The following is a 19,266-nucleotide window of genomic DNA, read 5'->3' as shown; positions in this document are numbered from 1 at the left end:
CAGGGATGATCTTGAAAGGTACTGTGTGCAAATTCCCTTGAAAGGTGATATTTGTGAGTTCAGTGAATCAAAGGATTCTGCATTCAAAAGATTTTTATCATTAGAGAGGTGTTTATCCATTAACCCAGAGATGCGTTCTCAATTCATCCAATTCATGAAAAAATGTGAAGAGCTAGGACATATGAAGGAAATTACAACGACTGAAGCTAATTCATCGAAGGCTTATTACATTCTGCATTGAAGGCTTATTTGGTGGTTGTGAAGATGCCCACCAAATTACAGGTAGTTTTCAGTGCATCCTCAAAAATAAGCTCTGGTGTTTCACTGAATGACATCTCAATTGTTGGTCCAACAGTACAATCAAATTTTGTCACTATTGTATTAAGGTTTAGAACACATCCATATGTTGTAACAGCAGATACTGAAAAAATGTATCATCAGATTAACGCCCAGTCAGCTCAACAAAATTTACAAGTAATCTTTTGGAGAGACCAGCCAGAAGATGCTATTAAAATTATTTAAATTGCTGACAATCACTTGTGGCACTGCTAATGGTCCTTACCTAGCAACGAGAACTCTAAAGCAGCTAGCATTGGATGAAGAATCCTCCTTTCCAGTCGCACCCAAGGTAGTCATAGAGGATTTTACGTGGACAATGTTATGACTGGAGCCGAGACAATAAAAGAAGCAAGACAACTACGGTGTGATTTAAGTGATCTGCTTCACCGAGGCGGTTTTCATCTTAGAAAGTGGAGCACTAACAATCCAGACATTCTATCTGGTGTTCCATTGGAAGATGTGGCTAAGGGTTGCATTGAGATTGATCAAGACACTACGATTAAGACACTGGATCTTATATGGAATCCAAGACAAGATTACACCAACTTTCTTTTCGTGAAGAAAACACAGCTGTAAAAACAACTAAATGCACTATTTTGTTGGCAGTCAGAAGGATTTTCAATCCCCTTGGAATCATAGGTCCAGTAATTTACCAAGATCAAGAGTTCAAACACCACCTCATCCTTTCTATATCACAGGTGTGTCTACACCTGTGGTATAGAAAGGACCCTGTGGTATTGTGGTCCATTTCATCTTAAATTAACTAAATGAAGAGGAACTACACCAGTAAAATATTATATTGCACTTTTCATTTGCTCTAGTACAAAGGCTTAACATTTAGAACTGGTAGAAAATCTTACTATAGAGTCTTTCTTGGCAGTACTTCGAAGATTTATCTCAAGATGGGGAAACCCAAAGATATATACTCGGATAACGGTACTAATTTGTTAGTGCTCAGCAAGAACTGCTAAAACTAGCAGAGTTACAGAAGAATGAGGAATTCAAGAGTTCTATCTTAACCTCTCTATCCCAAGAAGGGATAACGTGGCATTTCATACCACCCAAGGCTCCACATTTTGGAGCCTTTTTGGTTTATGGGAATTGTCAGTCAAACTTGTCAAAACACACCTAAAAACATATTATGAAGACATCAGTTTTAACTTATATTCAGTTTGTAACATTATTAACACAGGTAGAAGCATGCATAAATTCATGCACATTAGTTCCTTTGTCAGATAACCCAACCAATCTTTCTCCTTTAACTCCTCACTTCTTAATTGGTGATGTACTCACAACTAATCCTGAACCTTCCATATCTGATCTTCCAGCAAATAAACTATCTCATTGGCCACAAATCCAACAGTTGTTGCAACACTTCTGGTCACAGTGGTCATGAGACTACTTGAATGGACTACAGCAGAGAAAGAATTGGAACACTTCTTCACCTAATTTAAGCATTGGTGACATGGTTATCGCCAAGGAAGACTCTCTTCCCCTTTACAATGGAAAATGGCTCGTTTTATAGAACTTCGACCAGAAGAAGATAACAAGGATCAGGTTGTCATTGTCAAGATTTCATATGGTGTATTGAAGAGACCAAGTTCTGAAGCTAACACTGTACTGACCACAATGGAAAGACACTGTCTAATCGGTTAAAGGTGATGAACACAAAATGAACAATAAACAACCAAACAAACCTTCTCATCTCAAGGTGCCTAACTTGTTCATGTAAGCAAACTGCACACAATGTATGATTACCATTGCAGAAAACATTACTTGCAGTACACAGAATCAGTTCCTCAATATGTGATGGTTCTTATGTAGGTGTATAGTTACTATTTAAATCCACTGTATACTCTAAATCTGAATGCAGTAACCAAAAAAAAAAAATTGCATTTAATTACCTAAATATTTTTTTAAAAATTATTCCCCAATCTACTTCGCAGTGGTAGCGCTTCTGCCTTCCATTCGGTCCTGGGTTTGAATCTCAGTCAGGCACAGCATTTTTCATACGCTACAAGATATATATTTTCATATATCCACACACAAGCTTCAGGCTTATGTGGTGAATTAATTCATCAATAAATTAAAAAAAACACCTAACTTTTAACCAATATAAATTCCAAACTTATACATTTTAAGATTTTTTAATAAATCAAAAATATATTTAAACAGTAAAAAGTAACTAAAGTCGTAATAAATTTGAGCTTTGAAATCAAGTGCAAATAATTTTAATCACATATATTTATTATATACATAATATTTAATAAAAATAGTTAATATGATAAAAAATATAAGATAAATATATAAAATATTATTAAATACAATTCAATAAACACAAACTCTTTCATATTGAATAAGCACAAAATCTTTCAGTGAGAAATTTTCAGAGCACTTATGTAATTACAAAAAAGGAAATAACTAATATTCTATTCAAATGTAACAGATCAACAAATTAATAGTAGTCAGTTGATATATAATTTCAATTGCTGTATATAAAATTTTATTTTTGTATAAAAAATAAAATAATTTATAGTTATTTATAATAATGTATTTGTGTATATATACAAATATGTACATACACACAACTAGCATCCCTGATGAAGGTTCAATTAGTTGTAACAATTAGTCTTGTTTTTTTTTAGTCTAGTAACTAGAGGTAGTCATGCTGAACGTACTGTAACAGTGGCAGTAGCTGTGTTGGTTGAGCAGCTGCGGCATACCCTGTCACACCCTCTAAAAAATTGAAACTCAAATAACTCCATAATGGTTTTTTGGATATCTATCTGAGTTTTGTAAGCCCAAATCTAGTGAATGTCTTGTTTACTATAGTCAGAGATATAGAAAATTTGCAGTCATTGTTCAAAACATTTTTACCTTTCTTCGGCCCTTCCAAGGTCAAATTTTTAAAACTGTAGAATTGGTTTTTAAATATCCACATGAAGATTTTACATATTAAAAATCAAGTTGATATTTTCATATGCTACCAAGAAATTCCAAAAATAATTGAGATTAAAAAAAATTCCAAAAATCCATTTTAAACCTTTAAATTCAGAATTTCTAAAAATCTAGAACTTTGTTTTTAGATATTCACATGATGATTGCGCACACCAAAAATCAAGAAGATATCTTCAATTGTCACCAAAAAATTAAAAAAATAATAAATCTCACTGTTACATCATTAAACCCTGTTAACCCTTTAAACTAAGAATTAAAATAAAAATTCTTTCTTAGTAAGCATTTGCACCATAAGAACAAATTTTCATCAATTTATTTTCAGTAGTTTTTGCTGGGCACTGATTGTGAATCACTCACATGTTCTTTTATATATATATATATATATTTTAATACTATATGAAATGAAATATTAACCACCAAAATACATTAATTAAGTTAAACTTACAGTAAGTAGATAAGTTAAACTTACCATATTAATTTCCAGTAACTAGTACTGGACAGTAAATTTAGAGGTATGTTCATATTATTATTCAAAATATGAAACATAATTTCGAATAAAATGACAAAAAATTGAAAGAATATATTTTAATCTAACAGAAGTGACAGCAGCTCATGATTATTAGTTTCTTCTCTTTCCGAGTGCACTTTGTGTATCGTTCCAAGATGGCTGACAAAAAGTCTGTTTTTTTTTTAATGAAACGAAAATCTCGGTGCTTACACAAAGACGGTTTCGTGAACATTTTCAAGCTCGTTAATCGCCCTCATTTAAAAAAATATGAAAAATTTAATAGTGATGGTTCAGTATTTGAGAGTGAAGCGCGAACAGCCTGCCGATGTTCGTTCTCCACAGAATGTCAAAGCTATTAGAGCAGCGTTGCTGTGGCGCCTGGGCAAATCAACAAGAGAAGCATAACTTGGGATTTCTAGGTAATCTGTGCACAACCCACCGGGTTGGTCTAGTGGTTAACGCGTCTTCCCAAATCAGCTCATTTGGAAAGTCGAGAGTTACAGCATTCAAGTCCTAGTAAAGCCAGTTATTTTTACATGGATTTGAATACTAGATCGTGGATACCGGTGTTCTTTGGTGGTTTGGTTTCAATTAACCACACATCTAAGGAATGGTCGAACTGAGAATGTACAAGACTACACTTCATTTACACTCATACATATCATCCTCATTCATCCTCTGAAGTATTATCTAAAACGGTAGTTACCGGAGGCTAAACAGGAAAAAGAAAGGTAATCTGTGCACGGAATTTTAAAAACGGATTTGCATTTGTAATCATACAAAATAACAGTGTTGCCTAAATTAACGGTTGACAACAAACGTCAAAGAATGACATTCGCTGAACGGGCTGTAAATCGAGACTTATTGTTGAACAATGTTTGGTTTTCAGATGAGGCACATTTTCACCTAGATGGGTCTATAATAAACAAACTGTGTGTTTTTGGGCTTCATGTCGACTGGCATGTTTGGCAAACACTGGCAGTGTTTGGGCTGTCGACTGGTTCATGTAGAATAGAGTCTGACCGCTCACAGCTAATATTGTTTTAGACTTTCTGCATGAAACTTTAAACGCAGATGTCATTTCAAACCGATTTACTAATCGTTTTGCGTGTGGACAGAACTGACCCCCGAACAGACCTGATTTGCATCCATGTGATTATTATTTTCTTTGAGGATTTCTAAAGAAAAAGATTTTCCCTAAACACGTTCGTAATGGAACTGCGAGTATTGATCATTAAGGCGTGCAACGAGATAACCGAGGATATGTGTCGTCGAGTTATTAGCAACATAGGAGTTCGTGTTGAAGAAGTTGCTAGACGTGATGGTCATATTTAACATGTGAGAAGCAGAACATAATCTCCGGGTTTATAGCAAACACGTTGTATTTTACTTTTCTGTATTGCGATTCATCAAATAAATATTTTTTATCAAAACCAGATGTTGGATCATTTCGTCCGCCACCTGTATATATATATATATATATATATATATATATATATATATATATAAATCTAAGCAAGTAGGATTGTCAATATTTGATGATCAAAATAAAACTGTTGCATATTCACCTATTATATAAAATTCACACAAAATATAAACTAGTAGTATTAAATCTATTTTAAACCATAAACAAATAATTAACAAAATTAGTATCATTGTTAATCACTTGTGTCAAGTACCAGACATTTAAACTGCTGTCCATAATCTTGTATTGGGATCTGGAGAAAAAAAATTGGATGTGCATCGTATTGCAAATTATTTTACAATATGCAATTTTTTTTTCTATCTACACTAGGGGTGCCAAACTAGCCATGGCTCGCGGTAACTTCTGATGTGACTTAATTTATCAACTCGGACATGAAATGTCTAAAAATTATTAGCTCCATAAAATACAATACCCGCGGTTAATGGCCACAGTGGCTCAGACATTTCTTTAATTTTAATCTATAGAAAGAAAAAAGGCAATAATTATAAGTACACATTAATTTGGTCGATTATTTGTAAAGTTTTTCGGTTTTATTAAATTAGTACACCGCCGACCAGGAATATTTTCGTTCGGAAATGGCATCACCCGAAGCGCTCTTCGGAATGCGCCAGTTTATCTCAGTTTATAGTGGCTGTGCGTTGACGCCGGTCCACAGCTACCGAGAGGGCAGCAAGATAGGTTCGTTGAGTTATTTTGTAATACATATATATACAGAACATTTGGGTATCATGAGTTATAACACCACCACCACTACAACTATCAGTTCCGTGAATAAAACTGCTATGATTGCATCATTTAAGATTGCACATATATTTGCAATGCACAAAAAACCTTTTGAGGATGGCAACATAATTAAAGAACCAATGCTTACTGCATCAGAGATATTATTTTAAGAATTTAAAAATAAGAATGAAATTATGTTAGCTATACAAGAAGTACAATTATTCAGAAATTCAGTCACTCGTAGAGTAGAAAAAATGTCTGAAAATAACAGAGCACAATTAAAAGATGATTTACAAAAATGTGTTTTTCTAAGTTTACAGTTTGCTAACATTTACAGGAACCAAACAGCAACAGTAATAATCGAAGAACATAAGAAAGAAGCAGTAATAAAAAAGGAAGTCTGACAAGGATGTTCCCTATCCACGTTACTTCTTAATCTTAATATAGAACTAGCAGTTAGTGATGTTAAAGAACAGTTTAAATCCTGAGTAACTGCAAGGTGAAAAGATAAAGATGCTATGATTTGCCGATGATATAGTAATTCTAGCTGAGAGTAAAAAAGATTTTGAAGAAACAATGTATGACATGGATGAAGTCCTATGCACGAATTACCACATGAAAATAAACAAAACAAAAGTAATGAAATGTAGTAGAAATAATGAAAATGGACCATTGAATGTGAAAATAGGAGGAAAAAAATTATGGAGGTAGAAGAATTTTGTTATTTGTGAAATAGAATTACTAAAGATGGACAAAGCAGCAGTGATACACAGTGCTGCATAGCACAGTTGAAACAAGCTTTCAGTCAAAAATACAATTTGCTTACATCAAAAATTAATTTAAAAATCGGGAAAACATTTTTGAAAGTATATGTTTGGAGTGTAGCTTTATATGGAAGTGTAACTTGGACGATTGGAGTATCTGAGAAGAAAAGAGTAGAAGCTTTTGAAATGTGGTGCTATTGAAGAATGTTAAAAATCAGATGGGTGGATAAAGTGACAAATGAAAAGGTGCTGCAGCAAATTGAAGAAGAGAGAAGCGTTTGGAAAAATATAGTTAAAAGAAGAGACAGACTTATAGGCCACATACTAAGCCATCTTGGAATAGTCGCTTTAATATTGGAAGGACAGGTAGAAGGAAAAAATTGTGTAGGAAGGCCACGTTTGGAATATGTAAAACAAATTGTTAGGGATGTAGAATGTAGGGGGTACACTGAAATGAAACGACTAGCACTAGATAGGGAATCTTGGAGAGCTGCATCAAACCAGTCAAATGACTGAAGACCAAAAAAAAAGTTTACAGTATGATGAATCAACAGATATCTGCAATGTAGCTCAAATAAATATTTTTATAAGGATGGTTTTTAACGATTGCTCAGCAAAGTAAGATATACAGTCAGATTTGCCATTAAAAGGAAATACATGTGGGGAGGACACATACCAAGTTATTAAAAACCACATTACAGAAATGAATCTTCCGCTTCAAAAACCTGTGTCCATAACAACAGACAGCGCACCTGCCATGGTTGGTTCTGCTGTTGGCTTCATCACATTTTGCAAGAACGATGCTGTTTCCAAATTATTTTCACTACCACTGCATCATACATCAACAGGTATTATGTACAGAAGTGCTGCATTATGAACATGTAATGAAAGTTATTCTAGAAATTGTCAATTCTATTCGTACCAGACAACTTCAGAAAAGATTATTCAAAAAACTGATTGATGAACTCGATCCTGAGTACGGAACTTTAATGTTACATTCTGAAATTAGATGGCTTAATAAGGGAAAAGTCCTTCAACCATTTTTAGAGCTTCTTCCAGAGATAAAACAGTTTGTTGAATCTAGAAAAAAACTATGTAGAACAGTGATCAGAGCTGGTTATCTGATTTAGCCTTTCTTACAGACATAACAACTAAAATGAATATACTGAATCTTGAACTTCAGGGAAAAGAAAAAACTATTATTGAATTAATAGGAAGTTTCAATGCATTTAAATCAAAATTAACTTTGTGGGTGGCCCAAATCAAGGAATGTAACTTTGGTCACTTTACAAATTCGGAGTACTATGTTATGAATCTCTCATTGAGCTTAAAAATAATTTTGAAATTAGATTTTATCATTTTCATAAAATTCAGCCAATTGCTTCATTCATTTTAATCCATTTGTTGATACTAATATTTTATAATATCGCAACAAATTGCAGATATGATAAATAAAAATGCTACTAATTTAGAAATGGAAATAATTGATTTTCAATCTGATTTACAATTAAAAACAAGAATATCACTAACAGATTTTTAGATACTCTTGGATGAGAAAAAATACCACCCTTAAAGAAACTTTACAAAGGCTACACTCCTGCTTTGAATCAACTTACCTTTGCAAAAGTGGTTTTTCAACAATGAACTTGCCAAGACAAAAGTTCAGATCCAGGATAACTAATGAACATCTGAATGACTGCATGAATTTAGTTATATTGTATGTACCAGAGTACGAGAAACTGGCAGAAGAACTGCAGTGTCAGATATCACATTAAAGTATGTTTTCTTATATTTACTTTGTATTTGAATTCTTAATAAATTATGTATTTCTTTAACATATTGCAATTTTTTTGTGCATTATATACGTTTTACACTGAAATATTAGAAATAAAATACATATGTGGCTCACCAAAAAATTTTAAATTCTTAATTGGCTCAAGCCTGGTTAAAGGTTGAGCACCACTGATCTACACCACGGCAAATCATTAAATGACAGTAAGGATCATTAATTCACTGATTGACTATAAGCTAATATATTCCATGAAGAAATGAAACTGATGTAACAATTATCAAATACACAAGTGCGTAACTGAAAGAATGCAGTTGTTACCAGAAATTAGAAAGTAGTTATTGAAAACTGCAACACTGAATTTGGTAAAGAACTATCAGAAGAATTTTCAAAGGAAAGCAAAGAAATTACAGACTAAAACAGTGGTAGATGATGTCAAGGCAGTTTGAATACTATCATGGAAATTTAGACACAGGCAAATATTGTTAGTTATTAAATGTTTACCAGGTTTAAATTACATCATCAGACAGTCTTTAAATCTTTTTATGATGCATCTTAACTTATGAAATGTGTTAACTATTGACAATTGAGTATGGTTTTGTGATTACGACTAGAATTGGCACAAAAAGGATTTCTTGTATAATGTGCTAAGTGATGAATTCTTTTGGTTCAAAGTCTGAACTATCAAAATGAAAGGTTCTGGAAATTCTCTTTAAATGATACTTCAGACGATGAACATTAACATGAAATTTCAAAAAAAGCTTAATTGCTCAGAATACTCATTTATTTATGATAATACTTAGAATAATGTGAATTACCAAAGAAAAAATTAAGTTATGGAATGATAAATAATTCAGGAATGTTGTCTATGCAAACAAATGTAAGTCCATATTTTAAGATTCCAGCAACACCATCACTATATTTCTCAACAAAAAACCTCCATGTTTCAAACCTAATGCAAAACAAAAAATACTGCTGAACATTATTGACTGGAAATTCTGAATGGCCAGATGAATCTCCCAAAATGAATATACCTGAGCACTTTGGAAAACTGCTTTGTTTTCAAGAACAGTAAACCTTTGATTATTTAGTGAACATGACAAAACAGTTTTTTGAGACTCCTCTGTGGGACATTTCAGATATTCATTCATCATAATATATAGTGGGAAGAGGTCTCCTTGAATGCCTATCACACTCTTCTAAAAAATTGCATCCTGTTAGGGAGGTCAGGATACATAATTTTAACACAGATATATATATATATATAAAGGGTTATTAATGTTAAAGATAATGGCTGAATTTGTTAGTTGTCTTTAGTTTGATTAAGACACTGCTGGACAAAGGTTTGGACAGCTTGACAGCTTGGTTTGCTGGACAGCTTTGTAGAATTTTTTCCATTTATTTTGTTGAGATGTTACTGATATTTTATATTAAAGGCTTATGTTAATGTAATGGTACCTCAGGTTGATAAATATCTCCTTCAAATAAATTGATGTTATAGAGTCCTCTGTCAGTACCAGGAGGTATTGGTTGGAATTTTCCTCCCTCCACTACTTTATTAGTTCCAAAAGGAAAAATGGAGCTATAAGTATGCTTAACTGGCACTCCTAAGGTTGTCATGGCTGTCCATATGATTATAAATCCTTTTAGTATTATTTTCTTCTGAAAACGATAAATAAGGAAATATTTAGTTTTTATAATTATATTACATGTTTTACATTTATATTATTAATTTATTTAAATTAAATTTTTTGTAGTCCATATTTCTTCTGTACGTAAATTCTAGCTAATTATATAATATAAACTTATTCAGCCACCCCCAAAAAGTACAGAATAAAAGGACATTCTTACCTTAATTTTTTTTCCATTAAAGCACTTTCGAGTATAAGCACATCTTCGGTAATATTTTTTCTAAAACTTTTTACATTTCAACATTAGAATACATATATGATATATTAAAATTTGTAGAATAAATATTTGTTCGGTTAAAAAAAAAAGTTTTCATATATGTATTCAAATGTGTAAATGTAGAAAAATTAAAACAATACTGAAGATGGGCTTATGCCTGCAAGTGCTTTAATGAAAAAAAGTAAGGTAAGAATGTTTTTAATTCTGTACTTTGTAAAGTAGCTGAATAAGTTTATACTATATAATTAATATAAACTAATATATGATTTATTAATATAAATATAATTTATATACAGAGCGTCGTTTCATAATGTTCTTCGCAGTTTCGAAAATTCATTAACAAAAAACTATTTCACTCATAAGAATAAATTAAGTACTGTACGAAAGAGTACTTCAAATAGTTTTTTCCACATATACTAAGCAGTTAGTAAACCATTTGCTCGCTAGGCATCGACAGTAGAGAAAATGGCTGCCACGGGAAGCGAGAAGTCGTTTTGTGTGTTAGAATTTCACTTGTCAAAGTCAGGAATTTCTGTGCAACGTGCGTTTCGGTTGAAATTTCATAAGGAGCCACCAAGTGACAATTCAATTCGTGCATGGTATAAACAATTCAGTGAAACTGGTTGCTTGTGCAGGCGAAAATCAACTGGTCGACAATCAACCTCAGAAGTCAATGTCGAACGTGTGCGTGCAAGTTTCATTCGCAGCCCATCAAAATCGACTGCAGGCAGAGAATTAGGAATTCCGAAAACAACAATGTGGAGAGTTCTCCTTAAACGTTTATTACGCAAACCCTACCATCTGCAATTAATCCAGCGTCTTTCTGATGGAGATAAAACACGTAGGGTCGATTTTTGTTTACAGTTACAGGAAAAGATGTTAGATGAAGGTTTTCTAAACAAGATAATTTTCAGCGATTAAGCTACTTTCCATATTAGCGGAAAAGTAAACCGTCATAATGTGCGAGTTTGGGGAACTGAAAACCCACACGCTTATGTGGAACACATTCGGGATTCTCCGAAAGTAAACGTTTTTTTGTGCGATCTCTCGTGAGGCAGTGTATGGGCCGTTCTTTTTTATGGAAACGACAGTAACCGACATGATATCATGTCAGCAATATGTTACAATTATGGCTTATTCCTCAGCTACTCAAGGACTTCATTTTCCAGCAAGATGGTTGTCCTGCCCATTTTCATAACGAGGTTCGACAGTACCTTAACACAGTATTACCTCGGCGCCGGATAGGACGTGCGTCTGAAGAAGACCAACACATTATGCTGTAGCCACCAAGATCACCAGACCTCACGCCATGTGATTTCTTTCTCTGGAATTACGTGAAAGATAAGGTGTTTATCCCACCAATGCCGCACGATATCGCTGAGCTAAAGGATCGCATAATCAATGCATTCAACTATCGAAATGACATGTTAGAACGAGTTTGGCAAGAGCTAGACTTTCGTGTTGATGTGTGCCGTGTCACCAGAGAAGCACATATTGAACATTTATAAATTTTAACAAAAACTCTTTGAGTCCCTGCATCACCTCGTACAACTGTCATTTAGGTAAGTGAAATTCATTTTTTGTACTGAATTTTTGTAACTCCTAAGAACATTATGAAACGCTCTGTATAATATGTATATATAAATTCCATTAAATAAACCACCTAGTAAAGAATACTGAAAATCACAAAAATAGGATTTTCAATCAGTGTTGAGGATGACGTCAAGATTAAAATGTGATTTTCAATCATGACTGAGGGTGCGAAAGTACTTTCATGAAAAATTAAGACAAGGTATGTCTTATCTCAATATTCTGTTGTACATGATTTATTTAATAGAATTTTACATTTTGAGGAATAATATGAATCTTAGAAAGATTAATTTCAGTAAACCACTGAAACACAGTAATTAGAGTCGTTAAATTTACCATATTAATCAATGTGCTAAGATTAAGTATATTAATATCTAATTCCTGGGTTATTTAATTAAATATTATATTAATTAATATGGTAAGTTTAACTTATCTAATTACTGTTGTTTTGGTGGTTTATATCTCATATAATATTAAATTTTATTAACACAGTGGTTAATATCTTCATTATTTGAATTTTCAAAAAAATATATATATATATATATATTTTTAAAAAAATATATATATATTTTTTTTATATATATATATATATAAGTGGCATAATTTTTCTGTTCATCATAAAGCTACAAGTTATTATAACTGTTTTTAATGAGAAATAATGTGTTGTGTACTCAGCTTTCTCTCAGAAGGAAAATTTAAAAGTTGATAAAAAATTACCTGGAAGCAATGTTCAGTGACATTAAATCTTAACTCAAATCAGGAGTGCTGTTCTTAATTCTGATTGTACAGCAAAAAGTCATTTTTAAAGATAACTTGTTATACTACATTGAGAATGCATTCATTTCAATATCAGTATTTTAGTTTATTTGTTTTAATAAAGTTGGTAATTTTAAATAAAAAATAAAAACAAAACATTTATCCCAGTTTGATAGTTTTAAAGTTGGGAAAAGAGTTTTCCTTATTGGAAAATCTGAGAATTGAAATTTTCTATGATTTATCAGTATCAAGTAACGGAAACTATAATATAATAATAGTAATCACATTATGTTCTATGTAATATTTTCCAACAGTAATTACTGTGTTAAAATTTGTGCTTATTTTATTGTTTAAAAACATTATTTATTTATTAATTTAAATTTTATTTAGGAAAGTGTGGGATCATGTGCACATTTTGAAATAAATACGTAATACATACTGCTGCCAATTTTATAAGTGGTCTAAATTTATGTACTTAGGCTATGAATTCTGCTGAAGAAAAAAAATGTTTAAACTAATATAAATACAACTTAAAATTTTGTAAATATGTTTACAAAAGTATTTTTTAAGCTATTGTTCAGCTCCTTCATAAAAATATTATGTATGTATGTATCCATTATTATGTAATGAATCTGCATGAACTTTGAATTTAATGAGTTTTCACATTGTCAATTAGAATAAATTTAAAAAAATAAAAATAAGTATTTTTAAAAAGTATATGTATAAAAAGTATATGTTTAAAAAGTATATGTATAACATTTGAAATACAAAATTAACTCAAAATTTATTGATGTTTTGTTTCAAATACAATACCTGTAAAAAGAAAACTTGATGGTGTACCATAGTTTTTGCATGCAGGTTGATTTGTTAGTTTGAGCTGTGAGAACAGAACTGTTCTATGTACTAAGTAATATCTCAGTTTATACCATATATACTCGTGAGCAAGTTGTGAGTATTTGCTAAGCGAATAAATTATGAAATGATACGACCCAAGTATTACATCAGTTTCAGTTTAGATTTTGTATTGTTTATTATGGATTGTATATGACCTAATTCTTATATTATTATTTTAAACGAGTACCTACATTTTTGAAATTAGAACATTATTACAAGCAGTACAACAGCCTAATATGTAAATTTTAAATGTGATAAAATTTCAAAGTGATGTAACTATTAAATACGAGGGACAATTAATAATTAAAGAGACAAATTGATGCAGAAATAAAACAGTTTGTAGGAGGAGTTTTGTACTTCCATGATTTTAGGTTGGCATCACTGGAATGAACTGAGAACAGCTGACGGATAAAAATTGTTTTGTTTATAACCTCAATATTGCATTTAACGATGGCGTGACCGCTTGAAGTTTCCACATTATATGAACAACGTTTAGTGATCCGTTTTATTGCTTTCTGAAGGTGAAAAACCGGCAAAAATATTTTCTCGAACGATTTTACATACGGTGAAAATTGTATTAACCGCGGAAATTTTTTTAAGTGGGTAGAACAGTTAAAAAACGGTCGAACCTCATTGACTGACAAGCAGCATCCTGGCCGGCTAGTTAAAGTGTCAACTCCTTTGCTTGAAACCCGCATTGACAACATTATTTGTGAAGACCGACATATTACAACTGAACATAGGAAAAACAGTTGCAGTAAGTGTTGGCACAGTTCTTTTGGGATGCCCAAGGTGTTGTCTTTTGTGATTTGAAAAATCACCGTACAATAAACAGTGTCTACTATTCAGACATGCTGATGAAAAAAGTAAAGCCAGAAATGAGAGAAATACATCATGAATCTCAAAGAAAAGGTGTGATATTGCTACACGACAATACTTGCCCTTACACCGCCCAGCTGACCCAAGAAACCATTGGACGATACTACCACATCCTCCCTACAGTCCAGATTTGGCTTCCTCAGATTTTCATTTGTTTAGTCCACTCAAGGAGGCATTACCTGGAAAAAAGTTCAGCAACAAGGAGGTCAAAGAATTTGTGAGAAAGTGACTCAGATAATAAAACAAAAGACTTCTTTGCATCAGATATAAAAAAAACTTGTTCATCATTGGGACAAGTGTATTAATATTGGTAGGGATTATGTTGAGGAGTAGTAAAAGTCTCATTTTGCAAAAATACACAAGTTTTCTTTCTACATAAATTTGTCTCTAATTATTGAATGCCCCTCTTGTATAAATAGCAAAAGTGTCAGAATACTGCCAAGTTTTCATTTAAAATCATCTCTTAAAAAAAATTATCAAATGTCATTAATTTCAGCTCAAAAAAAATTGCATTCATAAATACTACAATTCAAGTAAGACTTATTCTTGCTGTCAGGAATTAATTCTTTCAGAAATATCCGTTTTGCTTGCATTAATTCATCATTACATTTATTTATTCATGCAGAAGATAAACCTTTTTCTATAATAAATATTGGAAAAGTTTGTTTTTGAGTTACAGTGACCCATATCTTATACTTATATATGACCTTGAAAAACTGAATGTGAAATGAATATGTGCTATCTCAAAATGCCATCCTCCTGGGTAAATTTTCCTGGGAAATTTCCTATTTAAAAATTTATTTACTTTCATAATAACATCAATATTAGCTATAGGATCAATGCTTCTGTTCTTTGCATTTGAACTAAAATGTTTGTCATTGTAAGAATTCAACTTGTTCCTTTTGATATTCTGCTTTTTGTTTCTTTAATGCCTAATTACAATTAAAAATTTGTGAATTTCTTTCCTCTTCTTTTTAAATCATCTCCTTTTCTACAACCAATTTTTTGGATTCTCCTTAATAGATACAATTTTTTTGTATTATTTTCATCTTTTTATTATAAAACCTTAAATATGTAACCTTTTTGCTTTCCTTCACATTTTCCTTTCCAATTTTTTTTTTTTTTTTTTTTTTTTTTTTAGAAAATACAGATGTGTATAATTCAGATACTCAAACATCAAACTCAACAGGGTGATGCAGAAGATGATAAAAAAGGATGTGAACAGTAAAAGTGACGTTTAGAAGATGAGAATCCTGGGAAAAAAATTGTACTTGTTAGATAAAGTTACTATTTAAAGGAAATAAATTTTACAAACTTGCCTAATAATATATAAACTCACACTTATTTTACTGAAACTAATCTTTTAAGATTCATATTATTTCTCAAAATGTTAAATTATATTTAAATTCTATTAAATAAACCACCTAGCACAGAATATTGAGGTAAGACATGTCTTAACTTAATTTTTTTTTCATAAAAGTAGTTTCACGGAATCCCACATACTCAGCCAGTAAAGTACTTTCATGAAAAATTAAGGTAGACATGTTTCAATATTCTGTACTAGGTGTTTTATTTAATAAAATTTTAAACTTAAACTCATTCATATATATGTATATATATATATATATATATATATATATATATATATATATATATATATATATAATATTTCTGGACATAGTTTGAAGAAAAATCAGATTGATTTTTACACTATAAAGAATATGTTTTTTTTACTAGAAAGTCTTACGGTTTTACTTGAACGAAAGTTTTCTTGTCATATAATGAGTACACTTCATCTGTAAAATGTTTAATCCATACATTGTTAGATTAGGAATGTTTTTAATTGAATGCAACAATAGAATGGCAGCCAACAACAGAGTCAAGGAGCCGTTAGCATTAAAATGTAACTGATTCACCCAAGCCTCAAACTACTCACCTTCTACTTAGAAAGGCTAGCATTTAAGAAACTATACCACTCAAATACACTTATGTGTGCTAGTGCTAATAAAAAAAAATTTCTATCATATTGACAGGTATAATCAAATAAATAGTCAGAAAATATAACACAGATTTAAAAGAAAGCTAGATACAAAACAAGGTGCAGCCTTTAGCCAAAACAAACTTATGTATGCTTTTGGGTTTCCTTTGAAAAGTATAATTTAATTTTCAAGATACAAAATAGGCTTTTAGATCATTTCTTGGCATCAGTAAAAATGAACCAGCCTAATAGTTATTGAACTAAAAATTCTGCCATATCTATGTGTCTAAATTTACAAATATACTATAAAAAAGAAAGCCACTTGCTTCTAAAAAAAAAATTACAGTATTCATTTTTATTAAATCAGACAAGAGGCGAACTGTATTTGCCATAAAGTTGGCCAATATTGTTTAATTATTTAATTAATGAATGTTACAACATGCATTGAACTTATCCAAAGCACTTTGGCACACTGTTCAATACAAATAGCGGCTGAATCAATGTCCATAAATATGTCTGTTATGAACTCATTTTATTCATTGGTTGGGCTCTAATAAACCCAATTTTTCACTGGGTGCCAAAAAAAGTCCTTGATTAAGGTTGGGTGAACGTGGCGATCAGTCATTGCTGCCTTGTAGACTGATCCAGTGGAATAGAGAATGTTGTCAAGTTAGTTCCTAACCAATAATGCATAATGAGGAGCTGCCCTTGCTGGAAGTACGACTTGGCAAAGTTAGCCCTTGTCTTGAGTTGTGGGATTACGATATTATGCTACACATTTAGATAATTGTTCAGACAACAATTCCATTATTGAAAATTGTTCCTAGAACATCTTCAGTGGAAAATGTACCTCATATTGTGATGCCTGGCTAATTTAATTGAGATCAGTAGTCAAATGGAGATTTTCATATGTTCAGTTTTTATACTTATGCCTGTACAAGTATCCAGACAATTTGAACTCTGGCCTTATCTCACCAAATGATCTTATTAACAAGTCTTGTTCACCAGAGATTAGGTTACACATTTTTTCACAGAATTGCAACTATTGTTCCAAGTTATGCTCTAGAAGATCTTAAAATAGTTTTGGGCAGTACATGTTTATGAATTGAGCAGTAATAATGTTTTTGGCAATGGCAGTACCATTCAGGTATTACTTCAGAGGATGATATGTATGAGTGTAAATAAAGCGTAGTCTTGTGTAATCTCAGTTCGACCACTCCTGAGATGTGTGGTTAATTGAAACCCAACCACCAAAAAACACTGGTATCCACAATCTAGTATTCAAATCTATATAAAAGTAACTTCCTTTACTAGGACTTGAATGCTGGAACTCTTCCAAATCAGCTGATTTGGGTAGACGTGTTCACCACTAGACCAACCTGATGGGTTAAATGCTCCAAAATCTATTTTCTTTGTTCATTACTTAAATTCCCTGCCATCACCTATAATGAAAAAATAATTTACTTAATACTCCTCTATACCCAATTTTAGTCTATCCTAAATATTTGTATAACTAAGCACAATGAATTTGATAAAGTACCTTATTCTTGTATTGGCTATTTTATTGTACTGCCAGCACATTTAAAATATATTTCTACCACTTTATCTAACATAAGAAAAAAATTTGATGTGGGCACCACATGAGTTGCTTGTACGCCTATTAAATTACATATACACATTTTTTTATCTTCTTTTTTTTTAAAAAAAGAGATGAATTATGATTTGAACCGATGTGCCTTCCCCTTCAAAGATCCATTATATTTCATTAATTAAAATTTCATTTGGGTATAACTGGAGCCAATACAAATAAGTACCACTTATGATATATCATTGAAAATCTCTCAATGAGGGCTTATTACTGCAGTTAAGAAAAAGTACAAAATCCAAATTTTATTGGATTTTGGGCTTTTTTGGACACTTTTGGTTCAGTTGATTGTAATCAAAAAGGGAGGTGAACAACTAGATGTTACAACAGTACAAAATCCAAAATTTCAACACCCTACAGCTATTTGTTTTTGAGTTATGCAAGATACATACTTAGTGTAAATACAGATGTCACACCAAAACCAGTCAAAATGGATATTTCTGTTGAAATCTGAAAACCGAAATTTTTTGTGATCACAATACTTCCTTTACTTTGTGCTAGGAAGTAAAAACCTTCTTTTACAGAAAGAATATTACTCTACAAATACATTTTTAAATAATAATAGCATTTTAAAAAATTTAGGGTTCAAGTACAGATATAGAAGAACAATTCCTAACATCTACAAGAACCAAACTGCCACAGTAATAATCGAAGAACATAAGAAAGAAGCAGTAATAAAAAAGGAAGTCTGACAAGGATGTTTCCTATCCACGTTACTTCTTAATCTTTATATAGAACTAGCAGTTAGTGATGTTCAAGAACAGTTTAAATCCTGAGTAACTGCAAGGTGAAAAGATAAAGATGCTATGATTTGCCGATGATATAGTAATTCTAGCTGAGAGTAAAAAAGATTTTGAAGAAACAATGTATGACATGGATGAAGTCCTATGCACGAATTACCACATGAAAATAAACAAAACAAAAGTAATGAAATGTAGTAGAAATAATGAAAATGGACCATTGAATGTGAAAATAGGAAGAAAAAAATTATGGAGGTAGAAGAATTTTGTTATTTGTGAAATAGAATTACTAAAGATGGACGAAGCAGG

General features: G+C 31.6%; 1 protein-coding gene across 1 annotated transcript in view; it reads right to left on the bottom strand.

Moving 5' to 3' along the window:
* Positions 1 to 13,832, bottom strand: part of LOC142318244 (meprin A subunit beta-like) — an 89,571-nt gene extending 75,739 nt beyond the window's left edge. Inside the window, exons 1-2 of the mRNA XM_075354808.1 lie at positions 13,635 to 13,832; positions 10,026 to 10,229 (exon numbers count right to left, since the gene is read on the bottom strand). Coding sequence (XP_075210923.1) covers positions 10,026 to 10,229; positions 13,635 to 13,664 — 234 coding nt within the window. The 5' untranslated portion in view covers positions 13,665 to 13,832. The remainder of the gene's footprint in view (positions 1 to 10,025; positions 10,230 to 13,634) is intronic.
* Positions 13,833 to 19,266: the final 5,434 nt, after the last annotated feature.

The sequence above is a fragment of the Lycorma delicatula genome, chromosome 1 (genome assembly GCF_047948215.1).
Source record: "Lycorma delicatula isolate Av1 chromosome 1, ASM4794821v1, whole genome shotgun sequence".
Classification (NCBI taxonomy): domain Eukaryota; kingdom Metazoa; phylum Arthropoda; class Insecta; order Hemiptera; family Fulgoridae; genus Lycorma; species Lycorma delicatula.
This window is presented reverse-complemented; position numbering and strand designations above follow the sequence as displayed.